Source organism: Chelmon rostratus, chromosome 5, assembly GCF_017976325.1.
Source record: "Chelmon rostratus isolate fCheRos1 chromosome 5, fCheRos1.pri, whole genome shotgun sequence".
NCBI classification, from domain to species: domain Eukaryota; kingdom Metazoa; phylum Chordata; class Actinopteri; order Chaetodontiformes; family Chaetodontidae; genus Chelmon; species Chelmon rostratus.
Window position 1 is genome coordinate 6,151,038 of NC_055662.1, and position 26,014 is coordinate 6,177,051.

The following is a 26,014-nucleotide window of genomic DNA, read 5'->3' on the forward strand; positions in this document are numbered from 1 at the left end:
CGAAGGCCCTTGAGGCAAATTTGGGATTTGAGATTTTGGGCTGTTTAGATAAAATTGATTTGACTTGACCAGAGCTGTCTGAGCAGTTTTGAAATGTTGAACCCACTATTGAGAAATGTGTTTGAACTTTGTGTTGAGTATATGGGTGCACTTTACAATAAAAGTTGTATCTTCATTTAAAAATTAATAAATAAATAACCTAAATATAATAAATATAATTAATATAATAAATAACCCTTTTCAAAGAGTACTCAACCTCAATAAAAGAGAGAAGCAAATCAATATCACAGCCTCTTCTTTATGCCACTTGTAGCTCATTAAGGATACAACAAAATCCCCTTGGATAGCACTACTGTTTTCTAGAACTCTGCTATAGAGTGTAAATTCAATGTAAAGAGATCCCACCACTTTGGTTTGTAGTTGGTGCCATTCTCATAATATTGATGTATTTCAGAATCAATTATTTAGGAGCAAATTGTGAAGAATTATGATGAATCATTAATGAATAATGTGCGTTCTTAACGAACTCTTTCAGATTAACTGCATGGTGAGTGTGATGGATTGGACCACATGAACCAAAGGTTTTCCGATCTTTTTAAAGACGGGATGACTGGCCAATCATTTGCCGTGTCATGTGTACTACAGAAACCCGCGGCTTACCTGTCCAGGGCGATGGCAGTCATGGAGTAGATGCTGGCAAACACAGCCGCGATCGGAAAGAAGTTGTGGAAGCGGCAGTAGACCAGTCCGAAGTACCACTCGTTGTGCACGGCGTATGTGAAGTTGATGACCGTGTTGAAGGCAGACATTGAGGCTTCGGCAAACGCCAGGTTCAGGAGGAAATAGTTGGTGACGGTCCTCATGCGTTTATGCGCCATGATAATCCAGATCACTGTAAGATTGCCTACCACGGACACGATAACTATACAACTGTACGCAATGGCCCAGAGGACAATCCTCCAGACGGGCTGCACGAACTGGTTCCAGTACACCGTCCCGTTATTGGTGTCGTTGGAGCCGGTGGTCCAATTTGACGCGTCGGTGGTATTAAATAAATTATCCATTTTGCTGTGTAAGACCGAAAGTCACACATAAACCTCTGCTTATGAACTTAGTTCATTACACAACGAAGTTAAAGATCCCGGCGCTAAATGCAGCGAAAAGTTTCACAAAAGCTTTTCCGCCGCACGCTCAGATCAAGTGTACAGTCTGCGGAATGCTCACTTGAAGACTCTGCTGCCTTGGAAATAAGAAATTCAGGAATTCAGTGTAAGTGTGTGAAATTTCGATAGCAATATATTACTATCTGTAAATCGTTGACACTTTCCGCCGTGCGTAAAAACGAAAACGCGCTTTTTACGCGCAGCGCCAGAACAAGTCTGCGTGCCTCTAGCTGGTCGCGCGTATGTGAGCTCTGTGCTGCGTCTCTCTCCCTCAGCGGCTCTGTGCTCTCCCTCTGCCTCTCTGCTCAAACTGAGCGGCGGCACACCAGCTTATGGAGCGAGCCGCTGCGCACCCGTCCAATAGGCAGTCCCTGTAATTACGATAAGAGATGAGTTCAGGTAAATAATTCATTCCATCCGACTCCGACCGCATGGGAACGTCAACTGGATTCTCATGCCTAAATACCCCTTATGTGATTTAATTTGCTCATAATTCCTTTGTAGACAATAACAAACAGCACACAAGCAGCGGAATGCGTGGACGAGGGATAATAAAACAGGCTAATAATAATAATTAGAATATAGACGTTGTGATAATAATAGAATTGGTTGTGGTGTAGCAAAAACAATGTCATTCATCTAGAATGGATTCAATCTCCAGCTGTATGTGGTGTGCTATGTGATGCGGAGCCACACTAAATGTCCCTGTCTTCCCACTCACTGCCCCCTCTTGTGGACTCACAGACTGGACTGTGTGTTTGGAGGTCAGCTGCCTCATAGGATGCAAAAAAAAGGAGCAGTTGCAGTAACCTAACATGCTTCAGAAGGCACACACTTCACAGTAAAAGTCCTGTGTTCTTATAATACTCTCATACAATATAATAATAATAATGTAGTAAGAACTGGACTGAAGAGACTATTCTAATGTAAAGACTCTGTATAATACAGTAACCTGACTTACATTGATAAGTCATATTTACTGATAATGTATATTTAAAGCACTTAATGAGAATGAGATATATTCTGCATTGTCTTTACATCTGCCTGAACCACTACAACAGAAATTGTTCATAAGTCCAGGGTATTTTCCTCAGGAGCCTGCATTTTTTTATTGCCATGTGAAAAGGATGAATGAGGTCATTAAGAGGGCTTGCCATTGGACTCTCGACGGCACTAAAAGACCGGAGACTGAAAAGTTGAGTGAAACTCGACTCCCACCCCGCCACTGGGTCAGTGTGCAATAGAGGAGCTATTATGGCCACAGGTTTTGGTGGCATTTTAACACACCATTAGTCAAGGCACAGTCAGTGCCTTGAGTGTAATGTCAGCTTGATATGTGGTCAAATGTATTTCCTTTTTGGCCATGCCAGCATCACGTCTCTATGGTTGGAAATCAGTCTGGTGGTCGGCTGTGTGTCTGCTTGTCCTGGTCCAGACTAAAATGTCTGTAACTGTGGTTGTAATAAAATCTTGTGCAGACATTCAAGATCCCCACTGAATGAATCCTCTAAAAGTCTTTGGTGACTTTTTCTCTTGTGCTGCCAGATTATCAAAGTTTCCATTTATCCAATGAAATACTGCAACATCCACTGGTTTGGCATTAAACTTTGTACAGACATTCATGTTTCCCAGAGGACAAATCTTAGTGACTTTGTTGTTCCCCTTAGCACCACCATGAGGTTGACATTTGTGGTTTTCAGTGAAATGTCTTAACAACTATTTGATGAATCTCCACATAATTTGGTACAGATATTAATATCCCCCCACAGAATGAACTGTAATTACTGGTGATCCCCTGACTCCCTTAAAAATCACAAACTATCTGCAAACATCAACAACTGTTAATATGCTGACATTAGCATTTACCTCAAAGCACCACTTTGCTTAAATAAGCTCCAGCTTCACTGAGCCTCTGCGTGACTTTGGGTCTTTAGTCTTGTGGAAACTTAGTGGTAACTACATTAAAGAGGAAATTTAAACCTATTATGGCTGAACTTGAATTGAGTGTGTCTTTGTCTAACAACATAATACAACTTCTGCAGTTTTAAATTCTCCAGTGCCTGAAATTTGCATCTGCAAATTTTTCCATTTGAATAAAATGTGTTTTTTTTTTGTACGTCTTCTTTTTTCTGAGGGAAGAGTTCCCAGTGGGGCTACAGTGTTGGGCGTGTAGTCAATCACTGACTCAGTGAGATGCTCGCAAGAGTTATATGTCCATGGGCTTTGACCGCATACGGCTATCAAGAGTGCTTTCGATATACAGAAATAGGATCCCCAGAACACCCTGTGGCTTCCAAATGTGAAGAGCCTCTATTCATCATTTAAAGCAGAGTTTCCCCACACCAATCTTACCAGAAAGAAATTCTTAACAAATTAATAAATAAATTAATATGTTACTACTTCACCAGGTTATGTAGATAGAGACACACCTAAGAAATACCACAAATAGGGAGAAGGTCACTGTAAATTCACTGTTGGAAGCGCTGCAGCCACACTGTGATACCATACAGAGAATGAGACACACTGACTCTATAGGAATAATGTTGGGAGAAGAACAAACAGAGCCTTTTTCTCATGCTCTGAGGCCATAATTTACTACATCACTTACAGGATGCAGAAAATCATGCAATTCACATCTTTGACTTTCAAGTATTTTCTGCTTCTCTCTTCAGAGCTCCCATATTTATTACACTGCAAGCTATTACTTCCATGCAGGCTTGTTTTGTGTTCATGCCAAGTACCCAGAAGATCATGTACCTCCAGTAGGACCGTTTTGTTGGTTGCCATGTTGACTAAAGCTCCCTTGAGAAAAAGATAAGATAAAGTCTCCATTTTTCAAGTGAATACTGTGATTAAAAGAAGAACAAAAAAGGCAGATCTGCGGTCAGTCAGGCCATCCCTCCATCTGTGTGTCCAACACTCGTAGCTCTTGACCAGATTGCTAAGAAATTTCACAGAATTCATGATCCTCAGGGTGGCTGAACGTTCTTTGATGATCATCTGGTCACAATTTCAACCTTGTACCTAAGATTTGTAACAGTTATTGCACATTAAATAATGTCTGATGTATTTTTTAAGCAGGAAAGTAAAAACAAAAAGAAAGTCTTTGCACTGACTGACTGACTGTGCTAACCAAAAGTGTTTTCCCTCCAAAGATAATTAAATAATAGATGGTGTCCAGTCATGGCAATTATGTCCCTACAGCACAAGGACATTGCTTTTTCTCTTGGGACAAGCTTCGATCTGCTCTGGACTGTCCTCTCCATCACATCTGACAGAGCTCCGTGGTGGAGTCTAAACTGCTTTAAAAGGTGAAGCAAAAGAGGTGGATGGCACCAGCCTCTAGCAGACACACACTGATAAGATATTCCTGCTCATTTCACCCTATTTCTAGCTGCATCCTAGTTGTACTGCGCAGCTCCAGCCATGAAATTACCAGGTCAGTCACAGTAACCTGTGCCATCCATGCACCATGAGACACTGATTCACAGATATAGAGTCCTCTACATTTGCTAACACAGTGCACTGAAATCTCTTGCTCATAATAAAATTAGGCTGCAAATGAGCATAGATGATTATCTGTAATTGTATAAAATTGAATACACACCCTGTTCTATGTGTCTAGATGTTTTTCCTCTTGGAGAGAATGCATCAAATCCCTGTCGCCAAAAGAGATTCAGCTTTAACTGTTCTAGCACAGCCATGCAAGCGGCTCTGTGAGGCTGTAGGCTACTTAAATACAGCCGTGTTTTAAGCAAAATGCTAATGTCTGCATGCTAACATTCTTACAGTGGCAAGGCTAACATGCTGATGTTTAGCAGATATAGTGTTTACAATGTTTAGCATCTTTATCAGGCCTGATAGCATGCCAGCATTTGTAATTAGCACTCATCTGTATAAATAGATAGATAGAAGAGATCTGCATATGAGTGCAGAATCTGGTTGCAAGGGACAAGGTTTTGGTATCTGAGGAGTTTTGGTGTCCAATTCTGTTTTTCCATTAACAGTCCATGTGGGAAGAGGCCGAAGGCATTGGCTGAACTGTTGTCTGGACCTAAAACAACTACAAAATGTGATGTTTGTCTATTTGGAGGAGAAATGTTCAACTTGTAATATGTAAAGGAAACAAATTACTTGTAGTTTGCTTGCAATTTGCTTTAGTAAATTGCTAATGAGACTGAAAACAATGACTGGCACATGGATGAAGTCTTGGCCCAGACATCACTGGAACCCCGAAACACTGGCTGTTGCCCCCAGAGGCTAAATCCTTGTCAGACGATAGCTGACGGGTTCCAAGATTGAATTAGCACTAAAAACAAAGCACAGCTGAGGAATGTTATACGTTTTGCATCATACAAATTAAAATTCTGACCTGATGATGCTGCTTGTTAAGACTAACCCTACAAATGTCAGTGTTGTAGTGACGAACCAATGACCATCCCTAAAAACACAGAACAGAACAGAAAGTCCACGTTTTTACAAAGCCAACGCTAAAAGAGGCTCCCCTTTGCCGGTTGTGTGTTGAAATCTACAGTGTTTCTGAAGACGACTTTTTGCAGTTCCTAAAATGCTTGTGAACTTTTTCTTGAAGAGTAGTATTTGTTGCCCTTGAAGACAGACAAAGAAACTGGACCAAGAGGTAGCTGACATGTTATAACCCTCCCAGACCCAGCCGTAGAATATTATGTGGTCACCTGGAGTGAACAGCCGGAAGGCCACCACCCTCATGCAGTTTTGCCCTAAAATGAGAAAGCTATCGTTTGAAATAAACTTGCCCATTTTCTTTCAAGACAGCAAGCCCTGACATTGTCAGGTTATTATTTTCCCTGCCAAATCACTTGAAGGCAACTTTTTCTTCTTATTATTACTTTGTCACCTATGTAATGCCACACTTAGACAATGTTTGTTGTTTTGTTGACCCCAAGATGTCCATTTTCTCCTCACTGAATGAGCATTCACAATATTTCTTGATCTGTCAGATATATTAACTGCTAGCAGCCATTTTACTGACAAGGTCAGCGGGAATGAGACCAGATTACACTGAGGTCAAATCAATTTTGCATCCTCTTTCCTGCCAATGACTGGGTTTTTGACAGACTGCATCAGTATTTTATTTAAATTAACCAAACAGATTGTTTTTGCATGTTTTGGCATGGTCGATGACAATTCAATAATCCAGTCTTCTTTTTCATTTCATTTTCATGTTTGACGGCACATTATTTAATCAAAATTAGAATAAACAAATGAAGATCAACGCTGGAAAAAAATCTGTACGTATTTCACAATATTACCCTGGCCTATCTTGAATATGTGAAATAGACTTTTATAAAGGTTGTATTTTAGATTCAGCAGACAATGTGGAACTTGAAAATGCAAACTGGACTTGAATTCATGACATGAATACAACACACTGCAACTTCATTGCTGCTAAATTCAGATTCTAATCAGTTTAAGGGGTTTGCTAGATCCAATCACAGCTTACAGAAAAACAAATTAGTCTGAGGTGATGCAAATGAGGATGATTATGATGACAAGTTGTTTACTTCACCACTCCTGATGATATGATCCAGCCCAATCAGCATGTCCCCAGACTGCTGAAATTTATTCAGCCATTTTGTTCCTTCTGTCATCGGGCACTGAGACCATTTTTCAGGAAAACATTCAGTCAGTCACTTCTGTTTTTGTTTTGTTTTTTTGTGCTGGAAAGGAACATCCTATTAGTCTAAGGTGACTACACCACAGTAAAAGGGCCACGATATGACAGCTGCATCTTTGTTATGGCAGCTCGTAATGATGACACTGTAGCTTTAAAATAGCTGTTTTTTATTGTTTATTTCATCACTAAGAAACATCACTGGGCATTTTCTGTTTTTATCACAGCAGACAGTAGAGACATGGCAGGAAACGAGTGGAGGGAGAGATGGGGAAGTGTCCTCCAGCAAGACTCAAACTGCGGACATTACAGTTAACGGTCAGCACCTTAACCTGCAGGCCACCAGGCTGCCCCCATGTGACCTTGTTGAATGAGTGGACTAAACCATCAGCAGTTCTTAGAGTGGGCGAAGGCCCCGAGAGACTTGGTTTATTATTGATTTTATTGATTGCTGATTATTAAGATACAACAAATGATCAGATAGTTCATTTTGTGGTGAGATAATAATTTACCAGCACGACTGAGGATAATTTATGAATTGCAGACAAAAACAGGCTTTTGATTTCAGGTTTTCTGAGGGCCCTGGGGTCCTGGTAGTTAGGGTCAATTTTCTCCTCACCACAACATCCGCGGTTGGGGCGAGACAGCAGTAAGTGCCACTGGTTTATGGATATAAATGATTTTAGTCTGTTGACTCCAGCTCGAGTGTTCTTTCTTGCAACAAAAGTGAAGTTCGCCCTGTGAATCTGCAGGAGACAACAAGACTCTTGAATTTATCACTTGCATAATTTTCACTCAAATTCAATGGGATTTAGAGCAAATACTCTTTGTCCTTATAGGCAGGAGGGCGTTCAACAAAGACAAGTGATGACTGATCCAGACATTCTGATCATTCATTAAGTATTCTGCGTTTCACACAAGCAGGTAGCAGGTTGTATGGAGCTCAGAGCCTCACTTTTCCACTTAATCAGGTGTCGCTTCACATTGTGAGCTGATTAACTGAAATCAGCTTTCCACTGGTGAACGTGAAAGATTGTGGAAGAGCTTTAACATGGAGGCCCACCTCCATACTGGTGGAGGCTTCAACGACTACACAGAATCTTCAGATGACGAGTTCAGATAGAAATGAGTGTTGTAGTGGTCTGTTTCTTCACTCCAGTTATCAAGCACAACCCCACACTACTTACCATGTGTGAACAAGCTATATCCAAGCCCGGCAGCACCAGTGCTGTTTCTCTTGTTATTGCATTACCCAGTAAAACTGTAATAAAAGGAGGATAAATATGAGAACATGTGCCTCAAAGGAATAGCATTGAGAGGACATGGAAGTAGATCAGTCTTAAACATAAGCGCACACACACATATTCGCACAAAATGACTTACAGAAAAGACATAAACATACTCAGCCTGTTATGATCCGGTGCATTTAGTTTTGTCACTTCCTGTTTTATTTTGAAGGTCCACCACTTGTGTCATCTTTTGCTTTACCCTTGTGATTATTTGATTTGTTTCATCTGGGTCTCATTAGTTCTCCTCCCCAGAGTATTTAAGTCTGTGTGTTCCCCTTTGTCTTCGTCGGCTCGTCCCTTGTATGTGCTGTATCAAGACTTCTGTTGGTTTGTGAGAGACAGCAGAGGTGATGGAGAGAGAAAAAGGAAAAGTGAGGCAATTCAAAGGAATTTTATTTGTGTAGCACATTTCATCACAAGTAAACTCAATGTGCTTTACACTAACATATACATGCAAACACCCACCCACCTAAAGACAGTTAGGAACCCACAATGTGGGGTCACATGAGAGTTGCTGCTCAGTTTGAATGGTCATGTCTGTTTTTATGCATATTACATTATTGCATAATTATCACTGATGTAAAAAAGAATTTGATTGTTGCAGAATCTCAGCCAATCAAGTTCAGTGATTTAGTCTCTGCATGACATGCTACGCAGTCCTTTCACCACCTATGGGGCAAGAATTAGGCACCTCTACATAAATGACCAATCACTATGTGAAGTGGGCCTGATTGTTGGTTTCAGAAATTGTCCCAGTTCAAATGTTGGAACCATGTGGGGCGAGGAGGTTTTAGGTGCTGCTTGACCATCAGACAAGCACTTCTGCTGCAGCACCATCAGCACCAACTACTTCCACCTACACTGGAAGTCCATTGCTTTTGGGAGAGCTGTTGAGCAGCCCCAGCCCCACAGTCCAGGTCTCATTCACTACAGCAGCAAGCTGGCAGCTGCGAGTGGACCTGGATAGGCAGTTCAACAAACCTCTCTAAGGTCCAGCTGTCAGAAGCGTCAAAACAAGAGATCAAAACCAGCGCTAATCAAAAGGAAGACAGTCGGATATCGGGAGCTGTTAGAGCAGTGGCAGAGGGAAGGGTGGAGAGGTCACTACATACCTATAAAGGTGAGCCTTAGAGGCTTTGCTGGGTGCTCACTCTGCAAAGAATTCACGCTGCTGGACATCACAGTGGCTGCAAAACAGAAAGCCATCAAGTCCAATGTGGAGGCAGCCAAGAGCGCCTCCAGACAGCCATTGATCGGATATAGTAATCTGCTGAAGCACAAGTCAGGGCCTGATCATCCCTACTGATGATAAATGCTGTGCTGCGTGTGTGAAGAGCATATATAACAACAATTACAGATGCTGAAACAATGTATGATTTTTTTTACTTCATTCACGACATCAGCAGTGTCTCTCCTAAGATCTGTTAATAACTGACTGACTGTTTGTCATTCGGGCTTTAAAATTGTACCGTCTGACAGATTTTTTTTGGCACTTTCCACAACTGCAGTTACTTATTTGCTTCTCAGGTGAGGAAAAAATCATCTCATAGAGCCTGAAGTCATGACAGAAAGGAATCATGAACGGGCTGGCACAGTCCAGAAGTGGTCGTATACAATGAATCACTTCTGTATTGTTGTCTGCAAAGTGAATAAAGTAATCCACTATTTGAAATAGAAGAAATATACTAAACTGGATCATAGCATAACTTAGTATATAATAATGTAAAAATGTTGTATATATAATAACATGATGGCAATTTTAAGTCAGATTTTAGCTAAGAGTGTATCTGTCCCTCACAGTTTATAGTGGAGCGAAAAGGTGTGTGTGTGTGTGTGTGTGTGTGTGGGGGGGGGGGTCGGGGGAGCAGAGGAAATGCAGGATTCAGATGACTTAACATGAGAAATGAGCTGCATTTCTGAATTTAAACTCAATTGAGTCCATGCAAACCATCTGCCAGTCTGGTGGATGATCTGAGAGGCTCAGGGACATGAAAACATTTCTGAATTCTGAATGATTCAATTATAGTTATTACTGACCTTTCCGTTGATTGGCTTTCAGAAGCATTGGCCTAAATGTTGCCCTACCTCCCACTGAAGATTTCAACCCAGGTATTTGTGAAAGATGTGAGACTCTGTGTGTTGCCTTTGATGAGCTGCTGCCATCTTAATGACCTCCAGAAAGGCACAGAGCTGACAGATTTAATTCCTTCCACAAAGATCAATGCATATGATGATGATTTCAAACAGCCTTCGGAAAGGTGAGGTCCGGCAGTGTGGTTCTTACTGAGCAGTGCACGATCATTCATTCCTTTCTTCGCTCACTTATTCCTGTCCGTAATCATATGGGACTTGTTGCAATCCCAGCATGCATGAGAGATACACTACCCTTCCATCACACAGCGGAGGTTGATGTTGTAATACTCTATTGATCCTTGTGGTGAAATTCTCTTTTTCATGTCGGAACTCTCCAGCATAAAGTCAGATGTCAGGGTCAGCAACAGAACAGCGTCCTGCTCAAGGGGATACAATAAGTGTGGATGTTTGCTCAGAACGAGGATAACATTAGTTGAAGGACTCCAGTAATTGATTAAATGTAACCTGATGACTGATGTGACTCATAGCTTGCTCGTGCTTCTCCCAGCAACACACATGATGTAGTGTACGAAGCAGATGAGGTTGCATATCACCTGAAACTAAAACAACCACAGCTACATGAATGTTACTGCACCTCACAAAGCAGCTGGATTCATGAGATCACACGAGCCAAGAGTCCATCTTTCCAGGCTTCAAGTTATACGTCAGGGGGTGAACCACAGTTCAGACCAATCAATGCCCAATGAAGAACTACAAGAGGATGTTGCTTTTGTTCGAAAACAACTGTTGCTATAGCATCAGTTATATCAGAACTTGAGAGTATTTCTTCCCTGAAAGATGATTAAAGAACGGCACTGAAACCTGGAAAAAAAAGATTTCGCACTTCCAGTCCTGCTACTGATTGGTTGAAGTTAGCTGTGATAGACAGTGATAGACAGATGGTTTTTCTAACCACCTGCCAAGTATTTCTTTGCAAGTGCCTGCACTTTTCCAAACAGCTTCCACAGGCGACATCCCAGATGGTTCTGTACAACTAACCATCTGACACGTCAGGTTAGCATAAATGGACCTCTCTCCTTGACTGAGCAAATTAGACTGATTCCGATAAAACAAGTACACAAAACATCTTCTAAAGATGGGACTCTGAGAAGAATAAAAACCTCTGCTGATAATCACTTAGGTGAGCACATGACCAGCTTTGCAAGTGTGTAAACCTATTTGTGAATGCATCAGTAATGTCATAAGCATGCCAAGTATATCCAACAAGTGGTGTCAACAACTGACGCAACTTGAAGCAAGAGGGATTAGCTGTACACTGAGTCAAGAAGTAATGCATTACAGTAGCTCTTTGTAGCTTACATCTGTGCTTGCATTTTTAAAAAGCAAGTTTGTCAGTGTCAATTAAATATGAGGTGGTTACGTTCTTTTGAATGTTTTTTTTTAACAGTCACTGTACATAAAGAGAAAAGTAGTGCAACAGGAAGGTACTTTTAACAAGCCTCACTGGCTGTATTCTCATTCTGTTTGTTTTATTATTGTGACCTATAAGTCTGTTACTACTATGACCAACTTATATATATATATATATATATATATATATATATATATATATACCTATAAGTCTGTTACTACTATGACCAATTTATTCTGAGGGTTCATTACATTTTCATCCTTACCGAAACTTACCGAGAAGAGCATTGAGTAGACATTTAAGTGTTTCATTCTTAAAATATAGTGCTTTTTACTTTTTCAAGGCTACTCATTTTCCCATTTCCTGTTGTCCTACTTAGGCAGACTGATCTAGCACTTCAGTGTTTAAATTTGTTTATACTCTTATAAATAAATATCACACTTGTAATAGCTGAAACTAAACACAAAAGCATGTTAAAAAATTAACAGTAGCAGCTAAATCCAATTAAATGATGAGGATGTGTGCACTGCCCCTTTAAGAATGTAGTCAAAACAAAGCGTGGACTGGCCGGCCGCACGGAAGTGGTTTTGTTTCGGTGGTTACCCACATTAGGATGAGAGAAATGAGGGCTGCTACATATTTAAAATTCAGTTAGCCCTCTTAAAAGCGTTTTTCGTTTCAGAAAAATATCTTATTTTCATTTTTTTTATTTTGATATCGCCTGAACTAAACGAAGGATAGCTAGCTATCGTGTTAGCTAGCTCTACCAGTGCAAGCAGCCATGCCGTCCTATTCTGAAATGAGGAAAACCAACCACTTCTACTACTTCATCAAATTTACCTTAAATGTCTACTCAATGCTCTTCTCGGTAAGTTTCTGGTCCATTTATTAACATCAGCATTGTATGTGCCATAGTAAGTTCGTCTGAGCTGCAACAGTGTCTGCTAATTGCAATAGCCGCGAACCACCCAATAGCAGTGAGTCGTCTCTCCAAACTTCATTTAAAACATGTACATGTACCATCTGCATACATACACTTATACGTACACATGGTTTAGAACATAGCTTCTGGCACATTATGAATCTATACAATCTACTCTACAATTCGGCATATATCTTAAACAACGACCTGGACTCTTTTAATTATATTTTCAATTTTAAATCACTGATTCGCTTTAAACCAGCGAACTTCCACCTAAATAGCGTTACAGCGTGTAACTGGTTATAACCGAGATTTTATTGAAATTATTTAACAGAGGGTTATAGTAACCAGACGTTAAGGTATAAATTTGGGTTGCAACTTTGTTTATTTGTTGTTAAGCAATGTAATATTCAGTTGCTGTATTTTCCAATGGGATTTGGTGTGGAATTCTCTAAATACAAGCTAGCAGGTGAATGGTTATCTTACAAGATAGGACATTGCCATTTCAGAAACTATGTATCCTGATAAATTGTAATGTGTTGTTATTATATGAATTGTGGGCGATCTGCTAATAAATCAAGTCATTAAGGTGTTAATTGCATTTGATAGTGAAGGGATAGCTAGCGATCACCGGCTAGCAAACAGCTCGGTGGTGCAGGGCGTTGGATCCAGTTAAAGGGACGGTAACGTGGGTAAATAGATTTGCCGACTGAAAATAACAGCAGCATGAAAGGTGGTTCTGTTGGTGATTGAACCACACCAACTTCATATTATTACTCAGATAAAGCGTGTACTTACAGTAAATTATGTATTGATAATTCATGTAATCACACAGTTGATTCCTACCCATTTGAAATGCTATGTTAACCATTTAAACAAGTAATGTTTTGTCATGCTGAGAGAATATTATGCCAAACTCAGGTTAAAAACATGCCAGGCCTGTTAAAAACATTCTGGTAAATTTGGAATGATGTGTACCAATAAACAGATATTTGTACAGATTTGATCCAAAATAGCAAAGTGAGGTACAGATTCAAAAAGGGTGACATCGAGCTTCATATATCAATATTCCCAACACTTGAGACACACTTTTCTTTCAGTAAGCTACACTCATCTCAGAAAGTGCGAGTAATAACTTTTCCAGCCTTTGGTTGTGGCTGCAGAGTTTGTCTGCCGCAGGCCTCTTTGGCAGCTAAAGAAATGATCTACTCATGGACAGAACTTTGGTCGGCTGTCTGCTTGTTGCAGTGGCTGGGTTTAATTTGTGATCCAGCAGCCATTTAAAAAGCTGGATGAGCTTTACCAGGCCATTAAGAAGTAATGATCGTCAGCCTTCACCACTCCCACGTGCCAACCTCTGTGCTTTTTCCTGCTTCATGCTTCCTCCATCAGACTCCTACACCTCTTTCATCTCTTGGAGCATTTTCGGAATAATGCTCAATTTGGACCACCACCAATCTGCCCGCCTGTCTGCATTTGTTGAATTTATAAGCCCTCAAGCACATTATTGAATATGATTCCAAAGCATCAGTAGTTTGATTCCATTAGCACTCCAGAGTCCCTTTCATATGATCTGTCTGTACTATCTCTCCCTTTTACTGCTGTGATATAGGACAGTGTGGCCCAGTGCAGCTCAACAGACAAAAGCTCTTTAGCTCCAAGCTAACTGTGTAGACTTAATTAAAGCTAACTTTGCTGTGGTAATGTTAAGTTTGGTTAAAGCAGGATTCATGACAGCAATGAAGCTCCATGTGTCCAATGGGAATTACTCTGCCTCATCCAGTGGGATATGAATAGGTTTGGTATGAATACTCACTGTTAGTTACAATCATTTCATATTATTGAATTAAAGCATTTTAACAGAATAACTGCTAGTTTCAAAAGCCATCCTTACTCTACAGCAGGCTTGGACTGAACAGTGTAGTGGTTAGGCTTCTTCCTGGGTCAGTGTGTCTTTGCACAGTGTCACTGTTGAGCAGTTGTAGGCGCTGTCAGAACCCATCGGGATCTAGCTAACAAACACTTAGACTGCAAGCCTTCCTGTCTGTCCAATATCCTGGAATGACTGATAGTATGCTAGCAATTCCAGTTTAGTTTTTTTGTTTTTTCATAATATCAGATTCCTTTCTGTAAAGGCTGTCACTCCATTCTTATCTTCATTACGCAGCGGGGGAAGGTAGAAAGGCTGACACTGGATGTGGGAACCAAGCCAAATGTATCTGCCAATGCTTTATGGAGGGTTGTGAGCAGTAAATGGAGTTGAAGTAGATGGACCCTGCTCTTAAGGTAGATTGCCTGTGTTTCCAATTGAAAATCAATAGCAGGGAAGCAAACACTGTGTAGTACTTCTCTTTTTGTAGCACTTGCGTTAGCTAGATATAAATAGAGGTGTGACACGCGCCATTTGACTAATTTGTCAACATGTGCTATGAGGATATTTTACAGTTTTCAGCGTGCACAAACGGTTGGACATTCTAGCACACTGACCGGCTAGATGCAGAGGTGGAAAGTAACTAAGTACATTTACTCAAACTTATCCAATATTTCACAACAAAGCAAAGATCACAGATGAAAATAAAAGAAAGATTAGACTTTATTTATCCCAGACTAGGGAAATAGAAAGCAACAGACAACAAAAAACGAGGTTCAAAGAACTTTGTTTTTTCTTCTTTTCTGCCCCGTTGATCTCATGACCAGATTTATCTTGTGGCCCATTGTATGGGACAGACACCTAGGTTGGGAACCACTATGCTAAGCTGCCTAACTATATATTAAATAGTAAAAACTAACTGCACCTCTAACCAGCCACATCAGTGAAATGCTACTTAAACCTGCAGTGCGGAACTCTCTTCCATTTGGCAGGGAGACTAACTGCTGTCGACATGCTTGGGATGTATGCCTCTGACATGATATGTGTTCTCCATCACTACGGTTGCTCCCTCCCTCAGCTCTGGCAAACCAATCATTGCTGGTTCACGTAAAATGCATCACTACCAATGCGCCTGACTGTCACCTCTGACCGACTGTTGACTTGGCAGTTATAGGCTTGATAGGGTGAATTTGTTTGGCAAGGGCTTGAATGTAACTGATTTTTATTTATATGTAAAAGTCCTGTACTGCAGGTTTAAGTATGAATGCATCACTATTAAAAATTCCATAGTGTGATATATAATAGAGATATGAGTATGTCTTCCTCTGTTGGCTAGAAGCCTACGTTGAAAATGTAGTCTGTGCACTGGGTGCTTTTAATTTCACATTGTTATTATTTTTTAATAAATTGAAAAAGTAATTAAAATCGTATTCTCTGGTGCCACCATTCGTTTGTCGTGATGATGATGTCATCACAGGTTTGTGGCACATCCAGTCAGCCATCTTGGACTTCTGTGTGAATCTTCTGCCATGGCGCGTCCCATCCTCTTCATTCACTACATAATTCCACAGAGTGGTTATAGTTACAGTTTATGTGGACCAGAGCCTCGTGCCGCCTTAAGACACAAAATCCACTTTGAAAAATTCATTAGTTTTGATTTCAATTGAACATTTCAGTGTCTAATAATAGTATAAATGATGTTTATGAGGCTTTCGCACACTAATGAAAAAAAAATTCTGAGGGAATTGCTGATAATTTCCTGAGTTTAATTGTTTAGAAAAAAAGAATGAAAATGTTAAAAAAAATGTAGTATGTGTTGGCTTTTATCAGCCTTTAAACTTGTATGTCAAACCATTGTTTGGCTGCCAAAACCAGTGGTAGAGTAGGGAAGCCCACCGGCTACATCCAGCACCTGAAGGTCTGTTCATTTCTTTCTGAAGCCAACTGTTATATTTTTATTTGGCATTTATTAACCCAAAATTGTCTCTTGAGACTATATATATATATATATATATATATAACTGTCTTGAGTTTGAAAACATCTGAAGTCAACAGTGTCTGTAATGTTCTCACAAATATGTATGACACATAATACAGTATAAAGCTCAAAAAATTGACACTGTTTGTTCTTGATAGTGAGGCTTTTCAAGGTTTTTCAACCCCCCTGCCCTCTCTCTCTCCCTCCAGCTGATGGGTCTTTGCGTGCTGTGTGTGGGGGTATATGCCGAAGTGGAAAGGCAGAAGAATCGAACCCTGGAGGGCCTTTTCCTGGCTCCTGCTGTGGTGCTCATCCTGCTGGGCCTGGTGATGTTTACAGTGTCTGTGGTGGGCATGGTCGGATCCCTGAGGGACAACAAGACCCTGCTGCACATGGTAGGGAGAAAAAAAAGTGTGTGTGTGTGTGTGTTATAATATATACTCAGTTAGAGAATCAGGAGTGTGGGGAAAACAGCAAATGATGCAACTCTTCTTCCAAAAAAGTTGTCCAGTTTAAAGTGACAATAAAGACAGAATGCAATCACTTGCAAACAAACTGTGTTCAGTGACAACAGTTTTCCAAAGAGTCCATGTAATCATCTCCTTTATACATTAATGTGTTCACGAAGGGGGCAACCTCACTCCATCCTTGCTCATGAATGACTGAGCCTTTCCAGGATGCTCCTTTCATACCCAATCATGATACTATCGCCTGAATATTTACAAAAATCAATGAAGTTGATGAGTTAGAACATTAAATACATCGTCTTTGTACTGTTTTCAATTGAGCATGTGTCAAAAAGGAGTAACAGATGGTCACATTCTTTTTTTTATTTATGTTTTGCACAGCTTTTCTGGAATTGGGGTTGTACATAAGTGGGTGCCTCTACAAATGCATATGTGTTTAAACGTGTGTATTTGTATGTAAATATCCAAATTACACTCACATCCAAACTTAGAAATATAGAGCGTGTTCAAAGTTTGCTCAACAGCAGCAGCAGTTCATAAAACAGTCAAGTCAGTGATCACTTAGGAAGCATTTTTTCCACCTCAAATGGAAAAACACAGCTGTTGGTTTTGTCAGTCAGGAGAAAGAGCTCAAAGGGAGCTTGGATATATTATTGTTGTTGCTATGCAACAATGTAATTAGCTTGAGGAGGGGAAAAGGATGAGGAGCTCATTTAATACTGAGGAAGCCATAAAGTTGATGTTACTCACTGGGAAATATATACAATACATAATGTTCCTTCATACACTGATGTTTGCTTCTTTCAGCACTGATCAGTGGTTTAGGTATCTTCCTAAATAGAGTTCAATGCAGTGCTCTTATTTGCCTAAATGACACAGCTGCCCAGTCCACACTGAAGCTACAACCTGAAGATGATAGAGTACTTTTATTTTTAAGGAGCTACTTCATTTAAATGCTGAAGGTCCAGGTTCAAAATTCTGAAGTTGATATTTTTAGATTATTGATATAATATGAATGAAAGCTCAAGTGGAAGAATGTTGCTAATAAGCATTAGCGTTCGGTCAGCAAATCCACGTCTTTTGCCAATCCAGGTTTCAGAAATCAAAGCTACTCATGCCCCAAAATATTGCCACGTTGGTACACTTTAATTTTCACTTGCATATACAGTAAAATGCTGCACTATAGAGGTCGGATATTGAGGAGCTTTTGCACACCCAGCGCGCTGTGGACTACTTTTAGCATACAGCAAAGAAAGGATCAGCATTTGATCATGTTTATTTTTGCTGAAACTGATCCGTTAAAATAGTCCTGGATTGGCCCAGATACCAGTCTTAAGGATCGGCTCAGGACGGCTAGTTTATCAGTATGTTATGCTATGTGTCTTTTCATGTATTTAAAAGGAGCAACTGCAATGTGGTGTATTTGGTAGCATTAGAAGTAGTTTTCTCTCTGTGCTGTTGCACCAGCTGAATATTTATCAAGGTTTGAATCTGTTATCCTTCTCTCTCTGCAGTTCCTCTGTGTTCTCTGTGTGTTGCTGCTTCTCCAGGCAATCGCGCTCACCACTGCTCTCATCTTTGAAAAGAAGGTATATTTGCTCTTGTGTCACATGTTCACCTGTCCTGTACATTTTTTATGTATTACACTTCAATCCTAGCCTCCAGCCAGGTCAGGTAACAATGGCCACCCCTCCTTTGTGTTTCTGCATCTCTCCATTTTTTTTCTAGACGTCTGCCTTGTTTCAGAGTAGTATACGAGAAGGAATCAAGCACTACTACGATGATCTGGACTTCAAAAACATCTTGGACTATGTGCAACAAAAGGTAGTATGATCACTTGAAAACAACACCATGACAGTTATGATTATTAAAGAAGCTGTAAAATCTAGAGGTAGTGTTTGATATTGCTGTGATACGCAGGTGTGGGGTAAAAAAGAAGCGGCTTGAATCAGCGAGGGGTTGAGCTTTATGAAGAGTTAATGTAGAGTCAAAATGGTTTGCTATCCTGCATTTTAATCCAGCCAGTGTAGCACCAAGCTGGTCACACATCATATGCATATCAGAGATGACGTGATTGTTGAGTCTAGTATTATTTTTTTCTGTCCCTTTGTTTTTAGTTAGACTGTTGGAATATCTGAATCACAGATAGACAGATAAGTCTTTCTGGAATGATGAAACGCCTACAACCACGCAAACATCTGCCCCTGCAAACCTTTTTGGTGCATTACCCTTTCATGACATGCTGAATATTTTCAAGAAGTCAGGTTATTTGGCTGTTTATCTAATGAGTAAACTACCTGATGTGTCTGTGATTACTCACTATTATGATTCATGTAGCTGGATCAAAGATGGTTCTATAAAGAAGGGCGGACCACTGTCAACAGTCTTTAGGAACTCTGTAGGTGTAGCAAGATCAGGTGGTGTGTGTTTGTCTGTGTGGATGGGCTGGGTAGAGCTGCAGAGACGATGCAGGGAGGAAGTTGGCGACTGTCTAATTGAATAAATGAATAAAAGCAAATTAGTACAGGTGGATGTTTTGGGAATGTTTCATGTGCTCTCTGTATGAGTTACATTTTTCATTTGAGGGGTTATAGCTGACCTGACATCAGCATGAAGTCAGGCAGAAGCTGTAACTCAGTGGGTTGTTTCATTGCAGAGATGAAAAACAACTGGATCTTATTGTCACTTAACATTTCAATTTGAGATGAGCCTGCTTGCATCATATTTGCCTTGCCTTTGCGTCATCTTGTTTTCCAGTTTTCATGTTGTGGAGGGGACGAGTATAAGGACTGGGGAGTCAACCAGTACCATTTCTGCAATGGTACCGGTCCACTAGCTTGTGGGGTTCCATACACCTGCTGTGTTCGCCGCAAGGTGAGTGCCGTCATCACACATACACACATTGGACAAACAGGCCACATGAGTCATTTCGATCATCAAGGGAGGAAAAAAAAAATCCTTTGTTGGCTCTTTATTCTGTTCTGTTCAGGTCAGTTTTGTATTCACACTGACTCATTGCAAATAAACCAAGAGGAGTGAACATTAGGTCTCATGGACTGACTGGTAACTCACTGTCATCCTGCATTGTTAGCACCACATGAACCCACATCAGTAGATCAAGTTCCAGGGACTGACAGCAAGTCCTGCAACACATAACTGCATCTTAAATGTTTATTTGTCTTTTCAATAAACGATTATGAGCATTATTAATTGTAACTGGACCTCATATATAATACAAAGACCAAAAAATTGCAATTCCAAAAATTTTATACTGCAGCATGGTGGAGGGGAATTGTTTTGTTTACTTGCTTTTTGTTGGAGTAGGACATGCACTCATCACACATTTATTTTAACTCCTTCCTGTTTCGTTTATCAGGGAAAATCCCTCACACATGCTTACCTGCATTTGTGTTTCCATGGTCACCAAAACTCAACTCAACTCAAGACAGGCACTCCATCAGTGAAAGAGACGCTCGCCAGTGGGTAGCCCTGTTGTAATGTAGCTGTCAAGCCAACCGAGCACATGCGTATGGAGAAAGGCTAATAGTCCTGCTGTCGGCCTGGCTTGCTTTCACACCACCAATGAATGCACCACGCCAGAATTAGCTGCATTTTTGGGTGGTCTCAGTCTGGTCTCCACCAGAGCTCAATCAGTCAGTGGGACTGATGTCTCTGGCAGGAACCTTTCCAGACAGGCAGTTGTGTCATCTGGAATTTGGATCACATGAAATGTGACACAGAAAGACTGTAAATAGATTACATTTTCCTCTCTCTGTTTGCACAGACTTTCGATTTCTATTGTAAGATGAGGGCACATTTCTAATAATCATAATTAATAATGATAATTAGCAAATATTGATACCATGTGATCTGGAAATGGGCCTGCTGCAGAAAGGCGTCCTGGTCGATAATCCTACTTCGTGGTGATAGATGCGTCAGTTAGTGACGCTGCTTAAGAGATGCTTATTATCTACACAACATGGAGTGAGGGAAGCGTCTCGTCCTGCTGACAGGAGACATCCTTCGAAGGTACACATCCTTTGAAAGTTTTCTCTTTTTAAATGACATGTTGGTCCCTCGTGACCCCCCCCTCCACTCTCCATATACCCGCTGTGACTCCTGTCCCCTGGCTCAAGCACTGATCCTGTCTCTGGAAGCAGTAGAGCTCTGCTGGAGAAATGAGTGGCCGAATCATCCAACACTCACACACACACACACAGATAGAGGGGTTGATTAGAAAAGCTGAACATTGGCTTTTCTTTTCTTCGTAGGTTTCTTGCCGTTATCAGGTCCTACCCGTCAGGGCTGTGGCCATTTTGCAAAAGCTTAAGTTCACGCTCTGGCTGGCAGCGGACAGGAACACCCCCATGTGTGGAGCGTTACTCTCACATACGTCCCCATGGTGCAGTCTCCGGCCATTTCAGCTCAGTTAGACTCTTCTCTCTGACTCTCACAGTCTTTACTCTTTGCACAGGTGGGAGAGGTTATCAACACTCTATGTGGCTACAAGACCCTGGATAAAGAGGTAAGAGGAATAGCTGTTACTGTACGTCAATTTTGTCCATCAGTTTTTCTGTCTATGACTCCTGACACAGCACGGATGCATAATAAACGGTTCATTTGTTAATGTGTTGTACCCTCTGGGATAAAGTGTGTGTCATAATAACTTAATCCATAATGAAAATAGTCATTAGTTGTAGCCCTTCATCATATTTTCACAATTATTATGTTTAACATTGGTTTTATTGATTGACATTTGTAGGGATGGGCAGTATGGACAAAATCTAACATCTTTGTAATTATCTTATATTGTTACATGACTTTTTAAAATCCGTTTACTCTTTATAGATCAAATGACCAGATTGGAATGCATGTTTTTGGCTAATCCAGTCAATTAAATGTGTGACAAATAATGCACTTTAATCCCATAATTGCAATGCAAAATCATATTAAACTAGAATTTCCCCCTTGTGGTTGTATCCTTCTGCCAATGCGTTAAGTTGCATTTACATCCATGTCTGTCTAGACTCACAGAATATATGTAGTGAAGACTGTGAAGGGATTTAATGAAATTATTTTAGTGTAATTTCAGGTGAAATGGAAGATGTCACTATATTGACATGTATGATTCCAGTGAATCATTTCTAGTGAGAAGCATGTCGTCTTCACTTAGAAACTATTCTTCCAGAGGAGCACAGAGGACTGATGGAAAGCTTCATCACATGGTGCAGCAACAATCACCTGAAGATCAGTATCAGCACAACCAATGAGCTCTTGGTGGAATACAATGCTTTAAATATGGATGTTGCTGCAGAGAAGCTGCAAAACTGTAAAACATGGATGCTTCACACACATCTTCACCCCGGCAGCACAGAAGATCTCTACAATCAGCACAGTTTAAGGTGGAGACCAAAGATTAGTGTCACCAATTCAGTGTGGTCAAAGGTTAAAGGTCAGCTTCACTGCGACATCATAATGTTCTGTGGACATTATTCAACACCATAACTCAGGGACAGAAGGGGAGATTGTGTCTACATTTCACATTTGTTCAGATACTGAATTGATAACACTAATCTTGGGGGTCCACCTTGAAACTGTGGGGATTGTAGATCTTCACCACATGTATTATATGAGTCTGGACAGACATGTAAACTGAGAATAACATAACCGTAAGTAACGTCTGTTTAAAAACTGTTTACGTGCTTGTGTATGAATCATACCAGTTATTGTCCAGTATAACTAAAAAATTGTAACAGTAGTGATCAACTTGACTTAATTTGTTTCATGTTGTGTCACCAGTCACCGTTCAGTCAGTGGCTACAACATCATAACCCAATGTTTGTGGTTTGTAACACAGCAGGTGTGTCTGTTTGACATCATCCCTGTGGAATAAGATGTTTTGATTGGGTCATCTAGTGTTTCGTGGCCATAAAGGGAGATCCAGGCTCTTGGGCAAAGCTGATCATCACAGTTTAATTTTTACTAGCTTGTTATCATCTCAGAGTCTTTTCCATTATGCTCCTTTATGCTCTGTTTCCTGACCAAGGTACTGGTAGGAAGCTTTTATGACTGAAAAACATTACTGACAGAATATTACGTTTATTTATTGTCTAGTTTCTTAATTTACAGACATTTCCAAACATGAACAGGCCTGATGTGTGTTGCTAGATGGCAGGCAGTGGTGGAAGTGGAACTTCACTGGTCCAACTCGCTAGTTTTTGTTGTTGTTTGGGGGTTTTGTTTGTCTTTTTAGTGGCAGTAGCTGTTCAGTTTGAGTTTAAAACTGAGACTTTCCTCTTGTCGTCCTCCTCCGGTCTGTGTATCAGCGTGAAATCCTGCATGAGGTGATCCATGTGCGCGGCTGCATCCATGCAGTCAACCTCTGGATGAGTGACAACATTGGAATAACCATTGCACTCTGCTGCGCCATTGGGCTGCCTCAGGTAATTGAAAACTTATAGCACCGACTCACTGAAACTGAACCAGGTTTAAAGCCCTTTTTCCAACCAAGTGCACTCCTGCAACTTAGTCTTGATATTTGAACTGTAAACGCCCCACTTTTTGAAAGTTAATTCACATTTTCAGTACTTCATGGCAAATACTTTCCATTTTCTTAATCATAAAATTCTTGATTAAGCAGCAACTGAAAAACCCTGTAGCCCTGCCCCCGTCATTGCTGAGAGTACTTTTTTATTTTTCATTAATTCAAAGTTTATTAATATTGAATGTTATGTGTCCAAATTGCACCAAATTCAACACTGCACATCCTCCGTTCCGCAGCAATACACCCACCAAGTGTGAAGGAGATCGGATGAACGGTTCTGGAGATATGCGAAGGATTTTCAGTGCATACACATATTCCTTCCTTGCTTTATAGTTAGATGTGAATCCTCATATTAAAATGTGCACAGATCTTTCCATGCATACATTTAGACTTGTCGCTGCCCCCTCAGAGAGGAGTAATTACATTAATTGCTTTTCTCAAACAACAACATAAATAAAATGTATTCTCTCCAGCACCACTGCTCCAGAATAAATTGTGGCTCATACAAGGTGCAAGAAATTTAATCCAATTAAAAACAAACAGCACTTATTGCTGTCATGGTGCCCTCACACCTCTGTCACTTTTTTGCAGTCCTAATGTTGGTTAATAGACATGATTTGCAATTCCTTAATTTTACTTAAAGAACCAGAGGCACCAGTATTTGCACTGACAAGGTGTCACGTCTCCCTGCAGCTGCTGGGCATCATCCTGAGCTGCGTCTTCTGGAACCTGCTGGTGGACATGAGCGAGTCGGCCGACATGGTGGACTTCAGGCTGAAGAAGGCAGAGGTTGAGTACAGCGAGCTGGACCTGGCCGGCGCCGGCTGGTGTATGTGCCTGCCGAGGGACGGCGGCTACCTGCCCGTCCCCGCCTCTGAACCCGAACTCGACCCCATTGACATTCACCTGGAGAAGCTCAAGAAGCAGCCGCCTCGCACACACGCGCAGCTCCGCGAGCTGCAGCAGTCCAGATCGGCCACTGGGCTCGATGAGGTAGACGTTGGCCGGAAGCAGAAAAGGGAACACTGAGTGGTCTTTTTGCCCTTTCTTGCCTTTTGGGTTTTTGCCTTTTTTTTTTTTTGTCATTGTAATATTTGCATTTGTTGGGGTTGTGTTGCACCACTTAATGGTTGAACCTGTCAGTCATTGGATCAAGAGAAATTTGGTCAGCTAAAGGGATCTCCAGTACTTTGGCGCACTGTGGTTGAATTTGTTTACAACAAAAGTTGAAGGGACAACATGCAACATTGGCTTTTTAATACGAAAAAAATCTTTTGTCTTGTTTGTGACAGTTGATATTCAAGGATTTATGGCATTATATCACATTTTATTTCATTTCTTTAGCCTTTGAAATTGAGCTGTGTCTCATGTGCTAAAGCTTACCTCAGGCTGTTTTGAAAATAGCCCAGTAGTCAGAGGACAGTACTATGTGGTGTATAAATTAATGGTAGCTTGAAAAGACGTTTTTCGGTGTCGGAGAAATAGGAATAGCCAAGTCTTGCGTGTAGCGTCTGTGACGGATGTATACAGTTTGTGTATTATTTGGTTTTTATTATGATTTTTAATTTGATTTTGTGCAATCGGTGTACATTGTAAGACTGATAGTTGTGGAATAACATGGGATGCATGTTTTGTACTGTATATGAAGTAAGTTAATCGAACAAAAAAAACAAACAAAAACTCAGTTTACATGTTAGGCTCTCATCAGGGGGGCTTCAGTCTATTCCATTTTTAACTAAACTTTTTATTCCATCTTTTAAAGGAACAACTAAAGGGATTATCCAGACGACAAATCCAATGAAAAGCGACTTATATGACGGTTTTTTGTATCTAAGTTATGCACTGTTTTGAGCTTCCCCCTAGCTCCTGCCTTGTATCAGCACTACTGTTCTTGTTAATAAAGCTGAATTTGTCTACTGATTTTTGTGCTGAATTTTTGATACGGAGGATGTCACACGTTTTTCCTTCTTACTTGTCAGTTTCGAGCTCACACTTGATCTTGACCTTGTGCAAACACAAGTCTTATTATTATTGGTCAAAATGTTTATTCTTGAGCTCTAACAAATATGTTGAATGCCTTTACCTCCCAAATGAAACATTTGCAAAGATTATTTTAAAGTACTTTAAATCCAGCATTGTTTAAATCAACGTTTACTCGTCTTCTTCCCTGCTGCATATCTTGACGTTTAAAAAACAAGTCCATGGCGTTGCTTGGATCACAAGCTTAACAGCAAATCTTTAATTCCTGCCAATAGGAGCATTTCTACAATACTGTGACACTAAACTGCAACACAAAACTAAACAGAACTAGACTTGCAGGTAAATGGACAAGGGGCCGTCGGGAAGCCAAGTGCGATGCTGAATAAGGCTAAAGCAGGTTTTCCTGCTTGGGCGGGCTCAGACATCCTCCTGCAGGGTGCTCTGTCAGGATTTAATCCAGCCACCAACTGAACTGTTACTGGTAACATCTGAGATTTTGGGAATGATTTTGTATATATAGATATAGATAGACAGATGTCTTGCCGATAGTTACAGGATATGAGACGACTGATAAGATTTCATTAAGAGATGGTGCTGTCAGTCTTCTCATAAAATTGTAAGCAAGTGAGATAATGCCCAAGAT

The 26,014-nt window shown here is 40.6% G+C and overlaps 2 protein-coding genes across 3 annotated transcripts in view; one reads left to right on the top strand and one right to left on the bottom strand.

The window, feature by feature from the left end:
* tacr1a (tachykinin receptor 1a) overlaps nucleotides 1-5,055 on the bottom strand; it is a 47,833-nt gene extending 42,778 nt beyond the window's left edge. The window contains exons 1-2 of one of the 2 annotated variants that reach the window (XM_041937084.1): nucleotides 5,039-5,055; nucleotides 661-1,020 (exon numbers count right to left, since the gene is read on the bottom strand). In XM_041937084.1, coding sequence (XP_041793018.1) covers nucleotides 661-1,020; nucleotides 5,039-5,055 — 377 coding nt within the window. Of the gene's footprint in view, nucleotides 1-660; nucleotides 1,065-5,038 lie in introns of those variants that run through there. The other variant, XM_041937083.1, reaches the window with a different exon arrangement.
* Nucleotides 5,056-12,178: 7,123 nt separating this feature from the next.
* On the top strand, nucleotides 12,179-25,311 carry zgc:110329 (uncharacterized protein LOC550500 homolog). The gene is made up of 8 exons (XM_041937026.1): nucleotides 12,179-12,478; nucleotides 16,590-16,775; nucleotides 18,362-18,436; nucleotides 18,576-18,671; nucleotides 19,605-19,721; nucleotides 21,322-21,372; nucleotides 23,174-23,290; nucleotides 24,085-25,311. The coding sequence occupies exons 1-8, from the start codon at nucleotides 12,392-12,394 to the stop codon at nucleotides 24,418-24,420; spliced, it is 1,065 nt and encodes a 354-aa protein (XP_041792960.1). The 5' UTR covers nucleotides 12,179-12,391; the 3' UTR covers nucleotides 24,421-25,311.
* Nucleotides 25,312-26,014: the final 703 nt, after the last annotated feature.

Excerpts from the sequence above, each read along its gene's own strand:
- zgc:110329 (XM_041937026.1), top strand. The coding sequence starts at position 12,392 with ATGCCGTCCTATTCTGAAATGAGGAAAACCAACCACTTCTACTACTTC. Across the intron at positions 16,776-18,361 it reads ACAAGACCCTGCTGCACATG|TTCCTCTGTGTTCTCTGTGT; the intron begins GTAGGGAGAAAA and ends CTCTCTCTGCAG. Across the intron at positions 21,373-23,173 it reads ACAAGACCCTGGATAAAGAG|CGTGAAATCCTGCATGAGGT; the intron begins GTAAGAGGAATA and ends TCTGTGTATCAG.